Here is a 23,862-nt window from a genome sequence, read left to right as displayed (position 1 = left end):
ACCAGAGCCCCAAGGCCCCAAAAAAGAACCACCAAACTAGCCCCAAATCATCCGCGAAGAGATGCTCCCAACCTTCAACTTTCCAATCACTACCGTGTTCTGAGGCCCACTTGGCCAAACAATCAGCTGCTCTATTCCATTCATGAGGGATGTGGATGAAAGACACCTGCTCCATTAAAGAACTAATTTGGACAATCTGCTGAACAATCCCTGCCAACTGCCACTGAATCCCACTCACCTTCTGCTCAGTCAACAAGTTAACAACATTTTGTGAATCTGATTCACAAATTACCTTCCGTCGTCCCAACTCCCAAGCACGCTCTAGGGCATAGAGAATTGCAAATCCCTCCATAAAATTATTAGACTGCCACCCTTTATGCACCGAAAAGAAGAAAACTATCTCCCCCATGTTATTCTTGCCAACACTACCAACTCTAGCAGGCCCTGGGTTACCCCTAGATGAGCCATCGGTGTTAATCTTGATAAACTCATCCTGAGGGGGTATCCACCTTCCCACCCTTTGCACCTTCTTCATAGCCTGTCTACCTCTCCTTACACAAGCTGAGGCAAGAGACAACTCCTGCAAACCAAACCTACTCACAATATCTGCCTCATCTCTACCCAAAGGAAAATTCACCTCACATTTAGCTTCCACTGTCTCCCGGATCATAGCAATGATCCTATTCCAAACTTGCTGAACACACAATCCGACTTCACGAAAGATCCTCTTGTTCCTCTCGAACCAGATCTACCATAGAATGAAGATGGGCCCAATATACCAGACAATCTGGAGGAAGGAGGACAAGATAGGAGGTTTGCCCAAACTGCTCTAAAACTCCACCAAAGAATCTGCGTGGACACAAGGATGCTTCCACACCCCCCACCAATAATCCCAAATAAGCATAGAGAAGGGGCATCTGAAGAACAGGTGTGAGGAATCTTCCTCCCCATTACCACACAAAACACAGATAGAAGGCCCCAAGAATCCCCGCTTGCCGCTTGCGGATATTGTCCCAAGTTAGGCATCTATTCAAAGCCAAAGTCCAAGCAAAGCAGTTACACTTCGGCCAAGAAACATTATTCCACAACTGTTTCCACCAGTTCACCTCTCTTCCCTCAAGTCTTCAGTTCAACAGTTCCTGGTATCCACTAGCCACAGTAAAAACACCCTTAGGATTTGGAGACCAAGCAAGCCCATCCCTACCCTTGAGGGAGCTACAGTGTCTACTCGCCAAAATAACATGCAACTCAACACACTCTTCCTCCTTCCCAACAACCGGCCACTCATTAGGAGCCTTCCACCGCTCCAAATCCATCCGCCCACACCTATAAACAACCCTGAAGTCACTCACCCTTGACCATCCCACCTCCAAAAACCTCTAGCACAAATTCCCAAGGTTAGGAAACTGATCAAGGATGGGAGGATATCCATCCCAAGAGTCGTTCCAGAAAAGGACCTCTTCCCCCCTCCTGCAAATCCAAAAGAGTCCTGCCTTAATGAGAGAAGCCCCCCTCTTGAGAGTATACTAGATGGTTGAGCCCTTTCCCTCAAGCGAATATCTAGGGATTTCCTCCATCGAGATCTTCTGCATATATTTGATGGCCAAAATCCTAGCCCAGCCTCGATCCTTCTCAACACACCACCTCTAGTACAATTTAGCTGCCAGAGCCCCCCCCCCCCCCCCCCGACTGCTTTGGGCTACACACCAAGTCCCAATTGACAAGACTCTATTTTAAAGAGGAAAGATTGCCTGCCCATAAGAATTGCCTAGCCAGAGAATCCAAACCCTTCAAGAACCACTTAGGAGCCACATGAAGCATACATCGATAGATCGGAAGAGCCTGAACCACCGACTGAATCAATTGAACCCTCCCAGCAAAGGATAGCCATCTATGAGTCCATTGATCAACCTTTGTGCGAAATTTATCCAAGATACCCTGCCATGACTCCCTAGGAGGGTTACCAGGAGAAATAGGAATACCCAAATCATTCAAGGGCAGGGAGCCAACTTGGAATCTCCAGATAAGAGCAATCCTCCTTTGAATAGTTTTAGGAGTGTTGAAAAAGAGGATAGAAGATTTATCATCATTGATCAACTGGCCCGAGGCTACAAGATAAACATCCAAAACCTTACGCAGATTAGTAGCTTGTCTGATCCGAGCAAGTCCCATAAGGGTTGTGTCATCCACAAACTGCAAATGAGACTGCAGCTGTAAGTCATTACCCCATCTCCAACCCTGAATAAAACCCAAACCCACATTATGCTTAATCAGCCTCCCCAAACCCTCAGCCAGAAGAGTGAATAAATATGGGGAGAGGGGCTCCCCCTAGCGGAGACCCCTAGAAGCCCCAAACAGCTCAGTATGGTCTCCATTGATGAGCACAGAGAAAGAAGTAGACGTAACACAACTCATAACCCACTGGATCCACTCATCAGCAAAGACAAAAGCCCTGAGGATCTTCTGAAGGAAGGACCACCGAACTCTATCGTAAGCCTTAGCCATATCCAGCTTGATAAACATATTTCCTTGGAGGTTGCCATAGAATGAATGGTCTTCGTAGCAATGACCACACCATCCAAAATTTGGCGCCCTTCCACAAACCCACTCTGCTCCTCAAAGATAACATTCCCCAGGCACTTCTTCAACATATCTGCTATCAGCTTAGAGATTATCTTATAAATCACATTGCAGAGAGAAATAGGGCGAAACTGGCCTAACCGGTCGGCCCCATCACACTTGGGGATTAGAGCAATGAAAGTCGAATTCAAAGCCCGAAGCATCTGCTTATTCCTCTGGGATTCTTGGACTACTTCCAGTAAATCCATTTTGATAATATCCCAGAACTCTTGAAAGAATTCAACCGGGAACCCATCTGGTCCAGGAGCTTTTCCTTTCCTCATGTGGAAAACAATCCTCTCAAGTTCTTCCAACCAAATAGGACCCAAAAGCTGCTCATTCATCTCCCCCGTGACTAGAGAAGGAATACAAGCAAGAACTTGATTCTCCTCCACTGTTTCCCCTTGAGATTCCTCCCTGAAGAGGGACCGGAAAAACTATAACGACTCCCTAGATATCTCCTGCAAGGATAGACACTGCTCACCTCTATCATTACCCAGAACAGGGATGTAATTACTGTGTCTTCTTGCTTTCACTGAGTTGAAGAAGAAAGCAATGTTCTTGTCCCCCGCCTGCAGCCAATCAATACGAGCTCTTTGCTCTCAATATATTTCTTCCCTAAGATCCCATTCCTCTACCACCTTGACAGCCCTGTCTTCCTCCCTAAGCAAGGCCTCAGACAAACCATGCTCTCTGATTTCACTGGTGATCCCATTCAGCACAATTTGAGCAGATTTTTTAGCATGAAAGATGTTCCCGAAACCCTGGCGGTTCCACTGTTTAAGTTGAAACTTAACACATTGCAGTTGCTTGGCAAAAGTGTACATGGCAATGCCAAAGGTCAGCCTCCCTTTCCTCCACCACTCCGCTACAAGAAACTGCAAAGTAGGATCCCGAAGCCACATAAGTTGGAATTTGAAAGAAGGTGAGCGAGCTACCCGATCTGAAGAAGAAACCAGCTTGATGGGCCAGTGATCTGACCCTCTCCAGTCAAGAATCTCAGAACTTGTGGACCACCCCCCACCAATCCAAAAACTAGAAACCAAAAAATGATCCAACCTCTCTGCAATCCAATACTCTCCCACCCTCCTATTGTTCCAAGTGAACAAACCATTACCAGGCTTAATGTCAACAAGCTACAACAAAGATATACTATCCTGAAAAAGGAAAGAAGAAGGTTCCAACCGCATAACACCCCCCTTCTTTTCACTCAACTCAAGGATGGCATTGAAGTCTCCTGCCATAATCCAAGGATGAAAGGGGGCTAGCCTTCGCATACAAGAAATATGAGACCATAAGTTTTTCTTACCCTGAAGATCAGTAGGGGCATAGATGTTAGAAAAAAAGATGAATTCCCCAATCTCAAGACTAGAGACAATCTCGGATAACTCAGATCTGGAGGCAACCCACCAGACAGGGCGAAACCTTAAAGGGTTCCAAAGACAGGCCACCCCTCCAGAGGAACAAGTTGCCCCAATACATTGACACTCACCTCACCCCCACAATTTCAGCACCAGACCCATCATACTCTCCACCGAAATTTTAGTTTCTTGCAAGAATAGGACATCAAGTGATTGATTCCTAATCAAATCCCAAACAACTTTTTGTCTAGGGCCACTGTTCAAGCCCCTCAAATTCCAAGAAAGCACAATCATTTTGGAGGATTGGAAAAGTGAGGATCCAAAGTCTTTACTGACCCTGACTCAACCAAATTCTCCCCCATCAATTTGATCTTATCCAAATCCTTCTTTCTGCCAACCTTTGAGCTCTTCTCTGCAGCACTTTTCTTAATATCTTTCTAATGTAGACCCAGGTGAATAGAGGACTTATTACTTTTAACCCCAACCGGTTCCAATTTCAAAGCTATCAGAGAACCCTCCCCCTTAACCAAATTCACCTCCAAACCAGGAGTGAGTCCCAATTGGACCCCTACTGGTTGATCCATCTCCATCTGTTGGCTTCCAACCACTAGTAGGCCCTAGGTAGTGTCCTCAATTACTCTTTCCAAACCCCCCCTGATGCACCTTGATCCAAAGGGGTTAACCCTGGATTTACTTCCTGATGGCTAAGGTCATCCAAGGCCTCAAATTTGTTAAAAGTATCCTCCTCCCGTCTGTCTTGTAAGGGCCTCTTTTGTCCTCGGTTCCTATTCTTTGTCTTAACTGAGACAAAACCATCAGCACCCTCAACCTCAACCGACATAGCAGCTTTCCCTTTATCAACCCTATCTAGGCTCAGGTCCGATTGTTGAGGTTGACGCACCACCGGTTTATATCTATGGCACTTATGCTGTAAATGACCATACTCATGACACAGATGACATCGAAATGGTAAAGTCTCATAATCTAACTGCTGAACCCAAGAATAAGAGTCTGCGCACATATCTATAGCATCTGGCAAAGGTTTACTAAGATCAATTTCAACATAGATACGTGCAAAGGTCATTACCTTTCTCCCTAGGGTTTACGTTGAAGATCCCATTGGCTTCCCAAGCAGAGCGGCAAGCATCCAAAGCACATCTTCCCGACAGCATTCCACTGGAAAATATGGTAAATGAACCCACATTGGAACCCTATTTGGGAGCTCCTCCGAAGGGTTAAACCCCACATGCCAAGGTTTGATAAATAACCCCACCTGGTTGTAAAAATACGAGCCTCCTTCAAAGACCCTATTGCAATCGTCCATGCAGTTGAAAGTAACCATGAAGTAGTTGTTTGCCAGCAGCATAATCTCCATTTCCCCTTCCGGAGCCCAAGTCCTCTACGCCCAGTTTTCCAAAAATTGCAAAGAAACCCTCATTCCCAAAAACTTGTAATATAGCGAGTGTTTTAAAAAGTATTCAACGTCTTCAGCTATCATCTCAGGAGGAATAACCAACTTTGGCCTCTCACTGCATCTCTCCAGACAACCATTAATCTTCATAATGCGAGAGCTACCAACACTCCTAGACCCCGATTTAGAGGAGAAAAGATTGTTGTTAAAAGTCTTCATACTAAGGGATGGTGATTTTGAGCCCACCGCTGCACGAAAATCCATGGCGAGAGGTGCCTTTGAGGCCTCACCACCATTACCCGACATTAGATCTCAAAAAAATAAAATAATAATGAGCCCACCCCCCAAAGGGGCACACGAGAAGGTACGGCACCCAAGACCCCACCCCTCCCAAACACCACCGAGAGAAATAACCAGTCGAAGCCCCCTGCCCCACTGGAAACCCTCGGCCAGTAGCAAAACCAGACCCCCCTACGCACAAGAAACCCCCACCCGTAGACCACCGCTTCACCTCCCACCCCCTCAACCGCTCCCTGCCCTACATCGTCCTCCACTTCCCTCCCTCGACACTCCTGCACACGCATCCACCCACGGGCTAGGGCATCGATGCCCTAGCTCGGCAGCCCGCCATCTCCATTATCTCTCGTTGAGGGTTGCATCTTTGTTGTTTCTATGTATTGAGTAATGAGTGATTATTTTAATCATAAGAGATAATTTTTATTTAGTAATTTTATTTTCATTAATTTTTAATTAATATTTATTTATTTTTCTTTATTTAATTAATGAAATTGATTTTTTTTTAGTAAAAGTGTAATACAATATTTTGGCATAATTTACTATTTTTCGAGTTTCTTTAATAAAGTTATATTTTTTTTTAAATGGGTATTGATGCCCTCCTAAATGGCACGAGGTTAGTCTATGATCAAATAACACAAAAACACACAAAACATTAGTGTTAATCAATCTAAAACTAAACTATGAAGGCATTCCAAAAGAGACACAAAGAGACATGCTAATATATCTAATAAGTAAAACAAAGATCATGAGACATCTCCAACTGCCTCTTAGCATGGCCTTAGCTTCTTCTCCCTTGTTCCTCTCCTCTCCAAGTTCCAAAATAGTGTAGCTCTCAGCAGCTTTTTGCACTATGGATGCTTATGGAGGATTGAGATTGTAGTATAGCTCTAAATGTGAAATAAAAAGCTAATACTAATGCTAAAATGATGTATTTTAACCAAAAAGACAAGATGTTAGATTGCTTATGTTAAAATGCTCTCTAAAATGTCTATAGCTTAGATGCATACAAGTTTTCAGGATCTGGAGTATGAAGGAATGGGCTCTATTTATAGGAAAAATGGAGCAATGGATGGCCAGGATTGAAGGGTTTAATCAAGGGTCAAGCTTGAAAGTTGGGGATCCATGTGCACAATTGGCACCAATGAAATGATGACAAATGTCCACATAGGGTTGGGTTGAAAGAAGAGGTTGGAGGCATTAAAGGTCTGAGAAGACCTCATGTTTATCTAAAGGCTCAGGGTCAAGTCTAAATTAAGATTACCCATTGAATTAAGAGTTAATCCAAGGATAAACCTTTGTGCAAATGATTAAGAGATAATCATGGTCAAAGCATTAAAGGCTTGATGAGACCCTTGGGTTGAGTAGAGGTTGAGTCAAAACAAATGTTTTAACCATGTGGGAGGGTTGAATTAACCATTAATGGTTATTGGAGACTTTGGGGATTAAGTTGTTGAAGGTTGAAAGCCTTTAAAGGTTATCAAAGACTTTGAGCCATTTAGTGGTTGAAGGTTGAAAGCCTTTAATGGTTATCAAAGACTTTTAGGCTTTGAGAAGTGACTCCATTTTGTTTAGGAATGTGACAATAATTAGAGGATGGATTAGACTAATTAGGAAGGGGTTAGAAGAATCTAGAAGGGGATTAGATTTTGCAAGTGGATTTGGTGGGTGAGGGAAAATAGGATTTTATTTAAAATAAAAATTCATTTATTTCAAAATGTGTGCAAGTTGCATTTGTAGGAAAATGCAAGTGGGGTGGGGATAATGATTTAAATAAATGTTTTATTTAATTTATTTAAAAGAGGAAAAGGGGATTTTAATTAAATAAATTGATTTTATTTATTTAATTGATTGAAATTTGATTTAATGAATGAATTAAAATAAATTGAATAATTTATTTAATTAATAGAAGAATGTTTGGAGATGAATTAATTAAATATTAATTTAATTAACTGATGGCTAGTGGATTTTTAATCAAATAAATACGAAATATTCATTTAATTAAAATGGACAGATTTATGTGACTATAGGTATATCTTTCTTATAAAACAAATCAAATCTATATTAAAATGATATATTTGTATAAATATCTTAAATGTATCTATATAAAACATACCAAAACCATCAAACTTTCACTATTTTATTTATTTAAGAGATTTTATTTTATTTATTAAATTCATATATGAAAACATAAATATTAATTTTTAGTTATAAATTATTTTATATTAAAGAACTATTTTACTTTGATTTGTAAAGTTTTTAATTTTACACTTGAAAAAACTACCATTTATTATTTTAAATAAAATAAATTTATAATTATATATTATTTTGATATGTACAAATTTCATGTATATGTATATGTATATGATTGGTAAACATGTCACTCAAAATATATTTGAATTGAAAAACATGTCATTGAGTGTAGTGTTCATGAATTCAAAGTATTTTTAATATTGTTAGCTTGTTTTTTGGCTAAAAAAATTTCAGCTAAAACCCAACACACAAAAAGTTAAAAAATGCAAATGAAAACATATTTAAAATATTAATAGTTCGATAAAAATTGATTAGGAAAAATGACTTTCATCCAAAACTCTTTTAGCTAAAATTGTCTAGAAAGTCACCTATCCAATTTTGGGGGCAAGTTCAATAAAAATTAGAATTCAATTTAGAGTTTTCAAATTAAAGATATTTTTATGAAAATCTAAAAATATTCTTTCATAGAACTTGGGGTCTAAAGTTTGATAATGTATGTTTTTAATATTTTAATTGGTTTTATAATATTTTTTAATTTAACAAATATGTCGACCTAATGCTTGATACGGATGATGGCGTGCATGCAGGGGCTCGCGAGCAACCGAGCTAGGGTTTTGATGCCCTAGCTCGTGGGAGGCAGTGTTGCAGGTGCGGCGAGGGAGGGAAGTACAGGGTGTCGGGGGAGAGCAATGGGCAAGGTTCGACCGTGGGTGTGAGGGGAGTAGCGGTGGTCGTCGAGCGGGGTTTAGGTTGTGCGAGGGTGGGGTTCCGAATTGTTGCGACCCGAGGATCTCTCGTGGGACAGGGGGATTCAGCTGGCCCATACCTTCGGTGGTGCTTGGGAGGGGTGGTGACTTGGGTGCCAAGCCTTCTTGAGTGGCCCTTTGGGTTGTGGGTCCTTGGCATTCTTTTGTAACCTTTTAATTCTTTTTGTGTTCCGATGTCGAGTATTGGTGGCAAGGCCTTGCAGGTTGCTCCCGCCATGGACTTCCATGCTGCAGTGGGCTCAAAACCCCCACTTCAGAGTAAGAAGACTTTTAACAATAATCTTTTCTCATTAGAATCGTGGTCTGGGAGTACTGGTAGCTCTCGCATTATGAAGATTAATGGTTGTTTGGAGAGATGCAGTGAAAGGCCGAAGCTGGTTATTCCTCCTGAGATGATAGTTGAAGACGTTGAGTACTTTTCAAAACACTCGCTATATTGCAAGTTTTGGGGAATGAGGGTTTCCTTGCAGTTTTTGGAAAATTGGGCGTAGAGGACTTGGGCACTAGAAGGGGAAATGGAGATTATGTTGCTGGCAAACAACTATTTCATGGTTACTTTCAACTGCATGGAGGATTGAAATAGGGTCTTTGAAGGAGGCCCATATTTTTATAACCAGGTGGGATTGTTCATCAAACCTTGGCATGCGGGGTTTAACCCTTCAGAGGAGCTCCCAAATAGGGTTCTAGTGTGGGTTCGTTTACCATGTTTTCCAGTGGAGTGCTGTCGGGAGGATGTGCTATGGATGCTAGCCGCACTGCTTGGGAAGCCAGTGAGATCTTCAACTCAAACCCTAGGGAGAAAGGTAATGACCTTTGCGCGTATCTATGTCGAAATTGATCTTAGTAAACCTTTGCCAGATGCTATAGATATGTGTGCAGGCTCTTGGGTTCAGCAGTTAGATTATGAGACTTTACCTTTTCGGTGGCGTATGTGTCACGAGTATGGTCATTTATAGTGTAAGTGCCCTAGATATAAACCGGTGGTGCGCCTACCTCAACAGTCGATCCAGAGTCAAGATAGGGCTGATAAAGGAAAAGCTGCTATGTCGACCGAGGTAGTGGGTGCTGATGGTTTTGTCTCAATTAAGACAAGGAACAGGAATCGATGATAGAAGAGGTCCCTACAGGAGAGACAGGAGGAGGATACCTTTAATAGATTTGAGGCCTTGGATGACCTCAGTCAACAGGAAGTGAATCTGGGGTTAACCCCTTTGGACCAAGGTGCTTTAGGGGGGGTCCAGAAAGAGTTATTGAGGATTTTACCCAGGCCTTGCAAGTGATTGGAAGCCAGCAAATGGAGATGGATCAGACAGTAGGGGTCCAGTTGGGACTCACTCCTGGTTCGAAGGTGAATTTGGTTTGGGGGGAGGGTTCTTCGATAGCTCTGAAATTGGAACCGGCTAGAGCTAAAAGTTATAAGTCTTCCATTCACCTGTGTTTGCATCAGAAAGATATTAAAAAAGTGCTACAGAGAAGAACTCAAAGGGTGGCAGAAAGAAGGATTTGGATAAAATCAAATTGATGGGATAGAATTTGGCTGAGTCAGGGTCAATAAAGACTTTGGATTCTGACTTTTCCAATCCTCCTAAATGATTGTGCTTTCATGGAATATGAGGGGCTTGAATAACAGCCCTAGACAAAGAGTTGTTCGGGAATTGATTAGGAATCATTCACTTGATGTCCTGTTCTTGCAAGAAACTAAACTCTCGGTGGAGAGTATGATGGGTCTAGCGTCGAAGCTCTGTGAGCGAGGTGAGTGTCAGTGTATTGGGGCAGTTGGTTCCTCTGGAGGGGTGGCATGTCTTTGGAATCCTTCAAGGATTCGCCCTGTCTGGTGGGTGGCTTCCAGATCTTTGTTATCCGGGGTTGCCTCTAGTCTTGAGACCAAAGATCTTATCTTGTTTACTAATATCTATGCCCCCACCAATCTTTAGGGAAAGAAGAACTTATGGTCTCATATTTCTTGTATGTGAAGGCTAGTCCCTTTTCATCCTTGGATTATGGCGGGAGATTTCAATGCTATCATTGAGTTGTGTGAGAAGAAGGGGGGTGTCATGTGGTTGGATCCTTCTTCTTTCCTCTTTCGGGATAGTATATCTTCACTGCATATTGTTGACATTAAGCCTGGTAATGGTTTGTTCACTTGGAACAATAAGAGAGTGGGGGAGTATTGGATTGCAGAGAGGCTGGATCGATTTCTGGTTTCCAGTTTTTGGGTTGGTCGGGGGTGGTCCACAAGTTCTGAGATTCTTGACTGGAGAGGGTCAGACCACTGGCCTATCAAGCTGGTTTCTTCTTCTGCACAGGTTGCTCGCTCTCCTTCCTTCAAATTCCAACTTATGTGGCTTCGAGATCCTACTTTGCAGGCTCTTGTTGAGCAGTGGTGGAGGAAGGGGAGGTCGGCCTTTGACACTGCTATGTACACTTTTGCCAAGCAACTGCAGTTTGTTAAGTTTCAACTTAAACAGTGGAATAGGCAGGGTTTCGAGAACATTTTTCATGCTAAGAAAGCTGCTCAAACAGTGTTAAATGGCATCACCAATGAAATCAGAGAGCATGGTTTGTCTGAAGCCTTGCTTAGGGAGGAGGACAAGACTGTCAAGGCTTTAGAGGAATGGGAGCTCAGGGAAGAAATTTATTGGAAACAGAGAGCCCGTATTGATTGGCTTCAAGCGGGCGATAAGAACACTGCTTTCTTTTTCAACTCTGTGAAAGCAAGATGTCATGGAAATTCCATTCCTACTCTGGTCAATGATAGAGGTAAGGTGTTATTATCCTTGTAGGAGATATCTAGGGAGGCTTTACCGTATTTCTGATCCCTCTTCAGTGAGGATTCTCAGGGGGAATTGGTGGAGGAGAACCAGGTTCTTGCTTGCATTCCTCCTCTTGTTACTAGGGAGATGAATGAGCAGCTTATGGGCACTATTTTGCTGGAAGAACTTGAGAGGATTGTTTTTCACATGAGGAAAGGAAAAGATCCTGGACCGGATGGGTTCCCGATTGAATTCTTTCAAGAGTTTTGGGATATCATCAAACTGGACTTACTGGAAGTAGTCCAAGAGTCCCAGAGGAATAAACAGATGCTTCGGGCCTTGAATGCGACTTTCATTGCGCTAATCCCTAAGTGTGATGGGGCCGACAGGTTAGGCCAGTTCCGCCCTATATCTCTCTGCAATGTGATTTATAAGATCATCTCTAAGCTGATAGCAAAGAGGCTGAAGAAGTGTCTGGGGGATGTTATCTCTGAGGAACATAGCAGGTTTGTGGAAGGGCATCAAATTCTGGATGGTGTGGTCATTGCTACGGAGACCATTCATTCTATGGCAACCTCCAAGGAAAAAGCTATGTTTATCAAGTTGGATATGGCTAAGGCTTACGATAGAGTTCGTTGGTCCTTCCTCCAGAAGATCCTCAGGGATTTTGGCTTTGCTGAGGAATGGATGCAATGGGTTATGAGATATGTTACATCCACCTCTTTCTCAGTGCTAATCAATGGTGATCATACTGAGCTGTTTGGTGTGTCTAGGGGCCTCCGCCAGGGGGACCCCCTCTCCCCTTACTTATTCATTCTCATGGCCGAGGGCCTGGGGAGGCTGATCAAGCATAATGTGGGTCTGGGTAGTGTTCAAGGGTGGAGATGGGGTAATGACTTGCAGCCGCAGTCTCATTTGCAGTTTGTTGATGACACGACCTTGATGGGATTTGCTCGGATCAGAGAAGCTACTAATCTGCGTAAGGTTTTGGATGTTTATCTGGCGGCCTCAGGTCAGTTGATCAATGAAGATAAATCTTCTATCCTTTTCTTCAACAATCCTGGAACTATTCAAAGGAGGATTGCTCTTATCTTGAGATTCCAAGTGGGCTCTTTGCCCTTGACTTATTTGGGTATTCCTATTTCTCATGGTAACCCTCCTCGGGAGTCATGGCAGGGTATCTTGGGTAAATTTCGCTCGAAGGTTGAAGATTGGACTCATAGATGGTTATCATTCGTTGGGAGGGTTCAAGTGATTCAGTCGATGGTTCAGGATCTTCCAATTTATTGATGTATGCTTCAAGTGGCTCCTAAGTGGTTCTTGAAGGGTTTGGACTCTTTGGCAAGGCAATTCTTATGGGCAGGCAATCTATCCTCTTCCAAATGGAGTCTTGTCAATTGGGACTTGGTGTGTAGCCCGAAGCAGTCGAGGGGGCTTGGTTTAAGGCAGGCTATTTTATTCGGGGAGGCTCTGGCGGCTAAATTGTACTGGAGGTGGTGTGTCAAGCAGGATCGTGGCTGGGCTAAGATTTTGGCCTACAAATATATGCAGAGGATCCCTATGCAGGAGGTTCCAAGATATCCGCTTGAGGGAAAAAGGCTCAATGATTTGGTATACTCTCAAGAAGGGGGCTTCTCTCATTAAGGACGAACTCTTTTGGATCTACAGGAGGGGGGAAGAGGTCCTTTTCTAGAATGACTCTTGGGATGGGTACCCCCCCCCCCCCCCCCAATCCTTGATTAGTTTCCTAATCTTGGGAACCTTAGCCAGAGATTCTTGGAGGTAGGGTGGTCAAGGGTGAGTGACTTCAAGGCTGTTTACAGGTGTGGGCGGCTGGAGTTGGAGCAGTGGAAGGCTCCTAGTGAGTGGTTGGTTGTTGGGATGGAGGAAGAGTGTGTTGAGTTGCATGGCATTATGGCGAGCAGACACTGTAGTTCCCTCAAGGGTAGGGATGGACTTACCTGGTCTCTGAATCCTAAGGGCTTCTTTATTGTAGCTAGTGGATATCGGGAACTTTTGAACCGAAGATTGGAGGGAAGAGAGGTGCACTGGTGAAAACAGGTTTGGAACAATTCTTCTTGGCCGAAATGTAACTGCTTCGCTTGGAATCTGACCTTGAATAGATGCCTAACTTGGGATAATATTCGCAAGAAGGGATTCTTGGGGCCTTCTATTTGTGCTTTGTGTGGTAATGGGGAGGAAGATTCCTCACATCTGTTCTTCAGATGCCCCTTCTCCATGCTTATTTGGCATTACTGGTGGGGGGTGTGGAAGTGTCCTTGTGTTCACGCAGATTCTCTGGTGGAGTTTTGGAGAAGTTTGGGCATACCTCCTATCTTGTCCTCCTTCCTCCAGACGGTCTGGTATATTGGGCCCATTTTCATACTCTGACAGATCTGGCTTGAGAGGAACAAAAGGATCTTTCGTGAGGCCAGACTGTTAGTGCAACAAGTGTGGAATAGAACCATGGTTATGATTCGGGAGACGGTGGAAGCTAAATGTGAGGTGAATTTTCCTTTGGACAGAGATGAGGCGGATATTGTGAGTAGGTTTGGCTGGCAGGAGTTGTCTCCTGCCTCCGCTTGTGTCAGAAGAGGCAGATGTGCTATGAAGAAGGTCCAAAGGGTGAGAAAGAGGAGACCCCCTCAGGATAAGATTATCAAGATTAACACCGATGGCTCCTCTAGGGGTAACCTAGGCCCTGCAGGGGTTGGTGGTGTTGGTAGGAATTGTATGGGGGAGGTGGTTTTCTTCTTTTCGGTGCATAAAGGGAGGCAAGCTAATAGTTATATGGAGGGACTTGCTATTCTCTATGCCCTGGAGTGGGCTTGGGAGTTGGGTCGTAGGAAGGTTATTTGTGAATCAAATTCACAAATTATTGTTAATTTGTTGACTGAGCAGAAAGTGAGTGGGATTCATTGGCAGCTGGCAGGGATTGTTCATTAGATTCTTCAAATTAGTTCTTTAATGGAGCAGGTGCCTTTCATCCACATTCCTCGTGAATGGAATAGAGCAGCTAATTGTTTGGCTAAGTGGACTTCGGAACATGACAGTGATTGGAAAATTGAAGGTTGGGAGCATCTCTCCCTGGATTACTGCCAGGTCTTGCAAAAGATTTTTGCTGAGGACATGGATAGTTATGATGTTGGCTGATCTTGGATTGGGCCCGTGGCTCTTTTTTGGGGCCTCGGGGCTCTGGTCCTCCTTGTAATTTTTGTGTCTGATTTTCAGTAAAGTTTTTACCCCTTTTATTCAAATTTTTTTTTAACAAATATGTCATTCTAATAGAAGATGTGATTAATTAGAAAATTTTATTAATATAATAAAATAGGTTTCTATGCACTAGATTTTCAAGTGAAATAAAATAATTTTTCAATTAAGTTATTGTATTTTTCTTATGTCAAATTCCACAATTAAAGTATTATCTTAAATCTATAAAATATTTTATCCAACTTATTTTTTTAAAATAAAAAATTATGAACGTAAACTACACTAAGCGTGTGCTTCAAGTTGAGATTTTGTATTTGTGTTGGTCATTCTTTTTACCCAAATGCATGATGCAAAGTTAATTGTTTTGACATTTAAAACTACAACATGTGGATAGGAGAAGAAATGACTATAAGAGGCACTACATAAGTAGGTTTGATTAATGGTATGCTCAATTAAAGACCCTTAAAAAATTTGTTATCAAATTAGTTTCACATCATACCATGCATGTTGTCTAGGTTTGACCGAAGCCCCCTCTAATTGAACCCAATGATTTTTTACCATTTTTTTCATATTGGTCCAAAAGTGTGATTCATTTATGTGCTTTCACCTAACACTAGATTTTTTAATATTTTATCAATTTTCACTAAACTAAAAATTCTTCAAAAAACTATCAAAATTCCAAAGGTTTGAAATTCAATTAACAAGAATGATGGTATGTTATACAAAAAAATCATTCACCAAGGTTCAAACCCTACGATTAAGCTTAAGATTTGATGGATAGTATTCGTTGCAAGTGATTGCTTAGTTGAAAGATAACTTACAATCTACTTTCTTAGTAAAAAATAGCCAATAAAAACAAATCAACAAAACTCAACTGTTGAACCTTAGTTAATTATAATTAGATAAACTTTTTCCTACAATTACTTTTATGGAACTTTGAAATAAAATCTAAACTTTGAGAGAGTAGTCTCATATGATTATGCTTCTCTTATACAACTACTATTTATAAATTGGAATTTAGCAATAAAAAATGAAGGGATGAAATTAAGTAATAAGGTTTGGTGAAAAACATGTCATATGGTTTTATATATTTCCATCCCTTATTTTTGACAAGTTGAAAGAGAGGTTGCATGTTTGATTATTAAAAGAGTTTGGATATGTACATATTGTATTGAAAAATAATTGATTTTTGTTTTTGCACAATAAAAGTTAAAAAATAGAGATATATGATCTCATGTCTCTATGTGATTACTTAGTGTACTTTTTGTTTAAAATTATGATATAAAATAATTTAAATTTTTTTTCCATTTTAGTAGAACAATCATTCTTAGGAATTGAAAAATAGTATTGAAAAAAACAAACTGAAAATAACTATATATTTATAATCCTTTTTATAATTAATTTTTCAAATCAAATAATTTTTAAAAATGATTTCAAAATAAATAAAAACAAATAAATATTCATGAAACCATAAACTTTACAAATAACTTTTTAAAAAGTTAAAAAATAAATACTTACCAAAATAAGCTAAACAATAAATAAAAACCTGCCCCTAACTCAATTATACTATAAAAAAAACTTTTCCAATTCTAAGAAAATTTTGAAAAACTCTATAGATAATTTGAACCTTATTTACTAAATAGAATTAATTAAAGAAACGCACTTTTAAAAATATAATAATAACTTCAAAACTATTGGCGGTAACTTCAAAGGGGTACATTTTCCTGTCAGGTTGATTTGACTGGCGTGAATCCATAGAAGAGAGATGTGCATTAAGATTCGACAGACTGAAAATTTCGTATTATTTTGCACTGGTGTTTTCTGAGTAAATACGTAATACAAAATTTTCAGTTGTCACACAGAAAACACAGTTAATCATGGTGCCCTGTCCACATCCTTCCAGGAATGTTGCGTACTGCGTAGGATTATGAAGAACAAACAAATATTAACTCATATTCTTTGTTTTCCTCGACTATTGAATGCGTACACACGTTAGGCATCTTCTCTAGATCCGCTATGATCGGATAAGGATCGAACGTGTAATGATGATCCGCTTTATCCTCCACAGAAAAAGAGAAAAGAAACGTCTTTCCAATTTAGAAAGAATTTTTAATGAAATGTATTCCAGCCATGGAAAATTCTGATGTTACAATATTTAGAAACTCAAACGATTATAATTGGGGCCAAATATGTAAAAGCTGGGCAGAATTCACAAACTGATTATAATTGGAGCCACAGAATTTAGAAACTCAAACGATTATAATTGGGGTCAAATATGTAAAAGCTGGGCAGAATTTATGATCAGAAATAAGGCAGAGTATTCAATTAAATGAAATATTTTAATCTTTCAATATTGGATAATCTTTCAATATTGGATTGTCTGTCGAGTTTGTCAATTCAGTTCTCATGGAATCCACAAGCATACAACTCCTTCACGAGTTCAGCTCTCATGATTTATTATGTGTTTACAATACCACCAATTCTTCTTTGGGTATTGTCCCCTAAATTAGCAAAATAATTCAGATCAATTTAGAAACTGATTATTATTGGAGCCAACTATCTAAGAGTTGTCCAGAATTTAGAAACTTCTGATTATAATTGAAGCAAAATTTGTAAAAGCTGTGTGGAATTTAGAAATTGAAATGATTATAATTGTAACAAAAACGTAAAAGCTGTACAGAATCTATAAACTGACTAAAAACTGTGCATCTTGTTATTAGTTCTGTGAAAAGCAAATGAACCAGGAATGAGAACAGAGAATAAATGATTTCAAAGTTTAAAAAAACAAGTTGTTAGAAAGTTTCCAATCACGTTTTTCTGGGGAAGTTTCAGGATTTAAATTTTGGGGTTTCGATGTGAATAAATCTGTTATATGAAAGCAGAAACATTACTATCAATGCGATCTATTAATTTCATAAAAAAATATAATATGCCTGTTAAGGTGTACTATAATTGAGCCAGGGAATTTGTTAAGGAGAAATCTTTTGGTATTTATTTATAAACAATAGAACCAGAGTATTACTGTGTGAATCCTCAACTCTCCATGGATATATGCTGTGTAATGGTTCAGTAGAATGAATCAATTTTCAAATCAAGAAAATCCACTAAGTACAATTAATTCACAACCAGGGACTTTGTTGAGGAGAAATCGTTTTGTATTTATTTGAAAACAATAGAACCAGAATATTACTGTGTGAATCCTCAAGATTCCATTGATATATGCTGTGTAATGTCTCAGTATAATGAATCAATTTTCAAATCAAGAAAATTCACTAAGTACAATTGATTTCATAATCATATTTTGCAGAGATATTAAATGCGGAAAATTTAAAATTAGTTTGAAAGCCTACCTGAACAATTCGATTCATAGAGGTGCCAGTTGAAGAGCTCCAGGATCGGAAGCTGACTGCAAACCTCCTTTTTTCCACATTTTTATGCCCTGTCAAAGAATTAAGCAGGAAATTATAGCAGGGGAGTTGTTTACAGACACGATTGCTCCTCCTCCAGGAGTTTGCCTTGGCCGTTTCTTTTTCTACTTCTGTAATTTTAACTGACAAAATGGAAGCGCGTGTCCTTAGTTCTTCACAATCTTTGACCGATTTCTTCATCCGACGAATAGGCGCTGCAGCCATTTTCTCTAACCAGGCGGATGAGCTTGACTTAGCTGATGGAATAGCAAGTAAAAGGTTTACAGGAAATGGAATAGCAAGTAAAAGGTTTACAGGAAACGAATTTAGCTGGCTGTCGTCACCACTGTAGACAAATCCTCAAAGCTCAACGGAGGTTATCATGGCAGAAACGCAATAGGAGGTAAGGAAAGGCAGGAATATATTTTCGCTGTGGTAGGGATATCGAAACAAGGAATTTGAGTGAATACCAGATTCAGAAGAATAAATTTTAACACGATGCTAATAATAGGTAGTCCATCCTTCGCCATTTTTCACTCCTTTACATATGAATTGTTACTCAATTTTTCAACGGTGTACTGTCTTCAAAGAGTTTCGAACCCTGACGAGAGTGTTTTTATTAAAGAGTTTCGAACCCTGATGAGAAGAGTTTTAGTTTTGCTAGTTTTAGTTTTACCGACGAGAAACTCTTAAACAAAGAACAAAGCGAAAGCTAAAAATCCTGGGACAAGAGCGTCTCTCTCCGACAAAATTGGAATTTCGTTATGTACAACACGTGTAAAAATGTTATGGAAGAACGCGTGGTGGCATTTGTTTTATGAAGTGTAGCCAGTAATTAGTATGGGATGTGGGCCCAGGGTATCTCTTAGAATGTATCTTAATGACAGGCAACGTCTGCGTACTATTTTGAATGTAATTTTATAAATATAATTATTTATTAAAATGAAAGTGTAAAGTATATTAGATTTTAATAATTAATAATTATTTATGTAAAAAGTGCATCACAATGTTGAATAGTAGATTCTTACTATTTTCTATTTTTCTATAAATTTCTGTTTTTTTAAATCATTTTCAGATGTCACTAAACCATTTGTCAAATTGCCACTAAACCTCTATTAAACCATTTTAAGATGTCACTGAATCATTTGTAAAAACTGCCACTAAACCTCAAACCAGTTTGCTATTGTTTGCTATTTGGTTTCGCTGCCTCAATCACTCTATTGTGGAACCCCAACATGTTTGATGTTTAGATTCACTCTACTTTAGAACATTCTACTCTAGAACACGGTCATGCTTGCAATAACTTGTATTAGAAGAGTTTGGATATGTAATCTTGAATTAAAAAACTAATCCATAGTTCCATGTCTATATAGTTGCTTAAGTGCACTTTTTGCTTATATTTATAATTTTGATAAAAAGATATTTTAGAATCTTTCCTTATTTTTGTGGAGCAACTTCTATGTCCCAACTCAAAATAGATTGTAAAATAACAAGAAGCTAAAGAGAATTGCATATTTCTCTCTCTTTTTAACTATTATTTAAAATATTTTAATAATAAAAAATTAGTATTCATGACCACCAACTTTACAAATAATTTCTTAAAAATAAGTATCTAAACAGAAAAAATTATTGCCCGTAACATCAAAGTAGGTATAAAAAGAATAAAAAAACTTACTTATCTCCAAAATTATTGAAGGTAACCTCGAAGTGGGATCTTTTCCTGCCCCTTCTAATAATAGTTAGGTTGGTTTAAGAGGCATCAATCCATAGAAGAGATGTGCTTTAAAATTCCAAATGACTGAAAATTCTCAATTATTTGTATAGGTGTTTAAATCATGTCAGCATTCATACAACAGCAACTCAATCTCCACACAGAAAAAACCAGTTAAATTGTGGTGCCCTGTCCACATCTTTCTAGGGATGGTGCTTTACTGCGTAGGATTCCGAAGACCAAACACATATTAACTCATTCTTTATTTTACTCAAGTATTGAATGCGTACATACGTTAAGCATCTTCTCTAGATCCGCTATGATCGGATAAGAATCGAACGTGTAATGATGGACCGCTTTATTCTCCACAGAAAAATAATGAATTTTTAATGGAACGGTATTTTCGGCTAGAGGAAATTCTGCATGTTACAGAATTTAGAAATTGAAATGACTATAATTGGGGCAAAATATGTAACAGCTGTGCAGAATTTAGAATCTGATTATAACTTCAGCCAATTCTGTAAAAGTCGTACAGAATTTAGAAACTCACCACTGTAGACAAATCCTCAAAGCTCAACGGAGGTTATCATGGCAGAAACGCAATAGGAGGTAAGGAAAGGCAGGAATATATTTTCGCTGTGGTAGGGATATCGAAACAAGGAATTTGAGTGAATACCAGATTCAGAAGAATAAATTTTAACACGATGCTAATAATAGGTAGTCCATCCTTCGCCATTTTTCACTCCTTTACATATGAATTGTTACTCAATTTTTCAACGGTGTACTGTCTTCAAAGAGTTTCGAACCCTGACGAGAGTGTTTTTATTAAAGAGTTTCGAACCCTGATGAGAAGAGTTTTAGTTTTGCTAGTTTTAGTTTTACCGACGAGAAACTCTTAAACAAAGAACAAAGCGAAAGCTAAAAATCCTGGGACAAGAGCGTCTCTCTCCGACAAAATTGGAATTTCGTTATGTACAACACGTGTAAAAATGTTATGGAAGAACGCGTGGTGGCATTTGTTTTATGAAGTGTAGCCAGTAATTAGTATGGGATGTGGGCCCAGGGTATCTCTTAGAATGTATCTTAATGACAGGCAACGTCTGCGTACTATTTTGAATGTAATTTTATAAATATAATTATTTATTAAAATGAAAGTGTAAAGTATATTAGATTTTAATAATTAATAATTATTTATGTAAAAAGTGCATCACAATGTTGAATAGTAGATTCTTACTATTTTCTATTTTTCTATAAATTTCTGTTTTTTTAAATCATTTTCAGATGTCACTAAACCATTTGTCAAATTGCCACTAAACCTCTATTAAACCATTTTAAGATGTCACTGAATCATTTGTAAAAACTGCCACTAAACCTCAAACCAGTTTGCTATTGTTTGCTATTTGGTTTCGCTGCCTCAATCACTCTATTGTGGAACCCCAACATGTTTGATGTTTAGATTCACTCTACTTTAGAACATTCTACTCTAGAACACGGTCATGCTTGCAATAACTTGTATTAGAAGAGTTTGGATATGTAATCTTGAATTAAAAAACTAATCCATAGTTCCATGTCTATATAGTTGCTTAAGTGCACTTTTTGCTTATATTTATAATTTTGATAAAAAGATATTTTAGAATCTTTCCTTATTTTTGTGGAGCAACTTCTATGTCCCAACTCAAAATAGATTGTAAAATAACAAGAAGCTAAAGAGAATTGCATATTTCTCTCTCTTTTTAACTATTATTTAAAATATTTTAATAATAAAAAATTAGTATTCATGACCACCAACTTTACAAATAATTTCTTAAAAATAAGTATCTAAACAGAAAAAATTATTGCCCGTAACATCAAAGTAGGTATAAAAAGAATAAAAAAACTTACTTATCTCCAAAATTATTGAAGGTAACCTCGAAGTGGGATCTTTTCCTGCCCCTTCTAATAATAGTTAGGTTGGTTTAAGAGGCATCAATCCATAGAAGAGATGTGCTTTAAAATTCCAAATGACTGAAAATTCTCAATTATTTGTATAGGTGTTTAAATCATGTCAGCATTCATACAACAGCAACTCAATCTCCACACAGAAAAAACCAGTTAAATTGTGGTGCCCTGTCCACATCTTTCTAGGGATGGTGCTTTACTGCGTAGGATTCCGAAGACCAAACACATATTAACTCATTCTTTATTTTACTCAAGTATTGAATGCGTACATACGTTAAGCATCTTCTCTAGATCCGCTATGATCGGATAAGAATCGAACGTGTAATGATGGACCGCTTTATTCTCCACAGAAAAATAATGAATTTTTAATGGAACGGTATTTTCGGCTAGAGGAAATTCTGCATGTTACAGAATTTAGAAATTGAAATGACTATAATTGGGGCAAAATATGTAACAGCTGTGCAGAATTTAGAATCTGATTATAACTTCAGCCAATTCTGTAAAAGTCGTACAGAATTTAGAAACTGAAATGGTTATAATGCTAGCAAAATATGTAAAGACCGTGCGGAATTTAGAAATCGGAATGCTTTTACAATTGTAACAAAATAGGTAAAAGCTGGACAGAATTTATAAACTGAAAATAACTAAAAACTGTGCCTCTAGTTCTGTGAAATGCAAATGAACCAGGAATGAGAACAGAAAAGAAATGGTTTCAAAGTAAAATAACCACTTGTTAAAAAGTTTCCAAACTTTTTGGGGAAAGTTTCAGGATTTACATTTAGGGGTTTTAATGTTCATTTCTGCATTCTTCAATTTACAACAATTTTACAAAATGATTGAATTCCTCAATTTACAACAATTTTACAAAATGATTTATAATTTTACAAAATGACTTATATGAAAGCAGAAACATAATTTTATTGTAGAAATCTGTTATATGAAAGCAGAAACATTACTATCAATGCGATCTAATTAATTTTATTAAAAAAATATAATATGCTTGTTAAAGTGCACTATAATTGAACCAGGGAGTTTCTTGAGGAGAAACCTTTTGGTATTTATTTAAATACAATAGAACGAGAATATTACTGTGTGAATCCTCAACTCTCCATGGATATATTCTGTGTAATGGTTCAGTATAATGAATCAATTTTCAAATCAAATCATGACAATTCATTTCATAATCACATTTTGCACAGACAGTAAATACGGAAAAATTAAATTAGTTTGAAAGCCTACCTGGACAAATCGATTCATACAGGTGCCTATTGAAGAGCTCCAGGGTCGGAAACCGAGTGCAAACCCACTTTTTTCCACATTATTACGCCCTGCCAAAGAATTAAGCAAGAAATTATAGCAGGGGAGTTGTTTACAGACACGATTGCTCCTCCTCCAGGAATTTGCCTTGGCCGTTTCTTCTTCTACTTCTGTAATTTTAACTGACAAAATGGAAGCGCGTGTTCTTAGTTCTTCACAATCTTTTACCGATTTCTTGATCCGACGAATGGCAGCTGCAGTCATTTTCTCTAACCAGGCCAAGACGCTTGACTTAGCTGATGGAATTGCAAGTAAAAGATTTAAAGGAAACGAATTTAGCTAGCTGGCGTCCCCATTGTAGACAATCCTCAAAGCTCAAGGTAGATTATTATGGCAGAAACACAATAGAAGGTAAGGAAGGGTAGGAATATATTATGCTGTGGTTGGGCTACCGAAACAAGGAATTTGAGTGAATACCAGATTCAGAAGAATCAATTTCTAACACGAGGCTAAAAATAGTCCATCCTTTGCCATTTTCGACTCCTTTGATGACGAATTCGCCCAATTTTTCAACAGTCTGTTCCCTGAATAAACTGTACTGTCTTTAAAGTTTCGAACCCTGAGGAGAAGAGTTTCAGTTTTACTGAAGAGAACCTCTTAAAACAAAGCGACAGCCAAAATGCATGGGACAAGAGCGTCTCTATCCGATAAAATTGGAATTTCGTTATTTACAACACGTGTAAAAATATTATTGGAGAACACGTGGTAGCGTTTTTCAATGAAGTGTTGCCAGTTACTAGTATGGGATGTGGGCCCAGGATATCTCTTGGAATGGATCTTCATGACGGCAACGTCTGCGTAGTATTTTGAATGTATTTTTT

General features: G+C 38.9%; 1 protein-coding gene across 4 annotated transcripts in view; it reads right to left on the bottom strand.

Annotated features, from left to right (window-relative positions):
• Positions 1–23,634, bottom strand: part of LOC131039019 (branched-chain amino acid aminotransferase 2, chloroplastic) — a 156,583-nt gene extending 132,949 nt beyond the window's left edge. Inside the window, exons 1-2 of one of the 4 annotated variants that reach the window (XM_059221556.1) lie at positions 18,385–19,534; positions 18,019–18,354 (exon numbers count right to left, since the gene is read on the bottom strand). In XM_059221556.1, the coding sequence (XP_059077539.1) occupies positions 18,019–18,300 (282 nt within the window). In that variant the 5' untranslated portion in view covers positions 18,301–18,354; positions 18,385–19,534. Of the gene's footprint in view, positions 1–18,018; positions 19,535–22,963 lie in introns of those variants that run through there. The other 3 variants (XM_059221557.1, XM_057971653.2, XM_057971654.2) reach the window with 3 other exon arrangements.
• Between the last annotated feature and the right edge of the window lie 228 nt (positions 23,635–23,862).

Source organism: Cryptomeria japonica, chromosome 5 (assembly GCF_030272615.1).
Source record: "Cryptomeria japonica chromosome 5, Sugi_1.0, whole genome shotgun sequence".
Classification (NCBI taxonomy): domain Eukaryota; kingdom Viridiplantae; phylum Streptophyta; class Pinopsida; order Cupressales; family Cupressaceae; genus Cryptomeria; species Cryptomeria japonica.
Note: the sequence above shows the minus strand (reverse complement) of the source record. Positions and strands in the feature narration are given on the sequence as shown.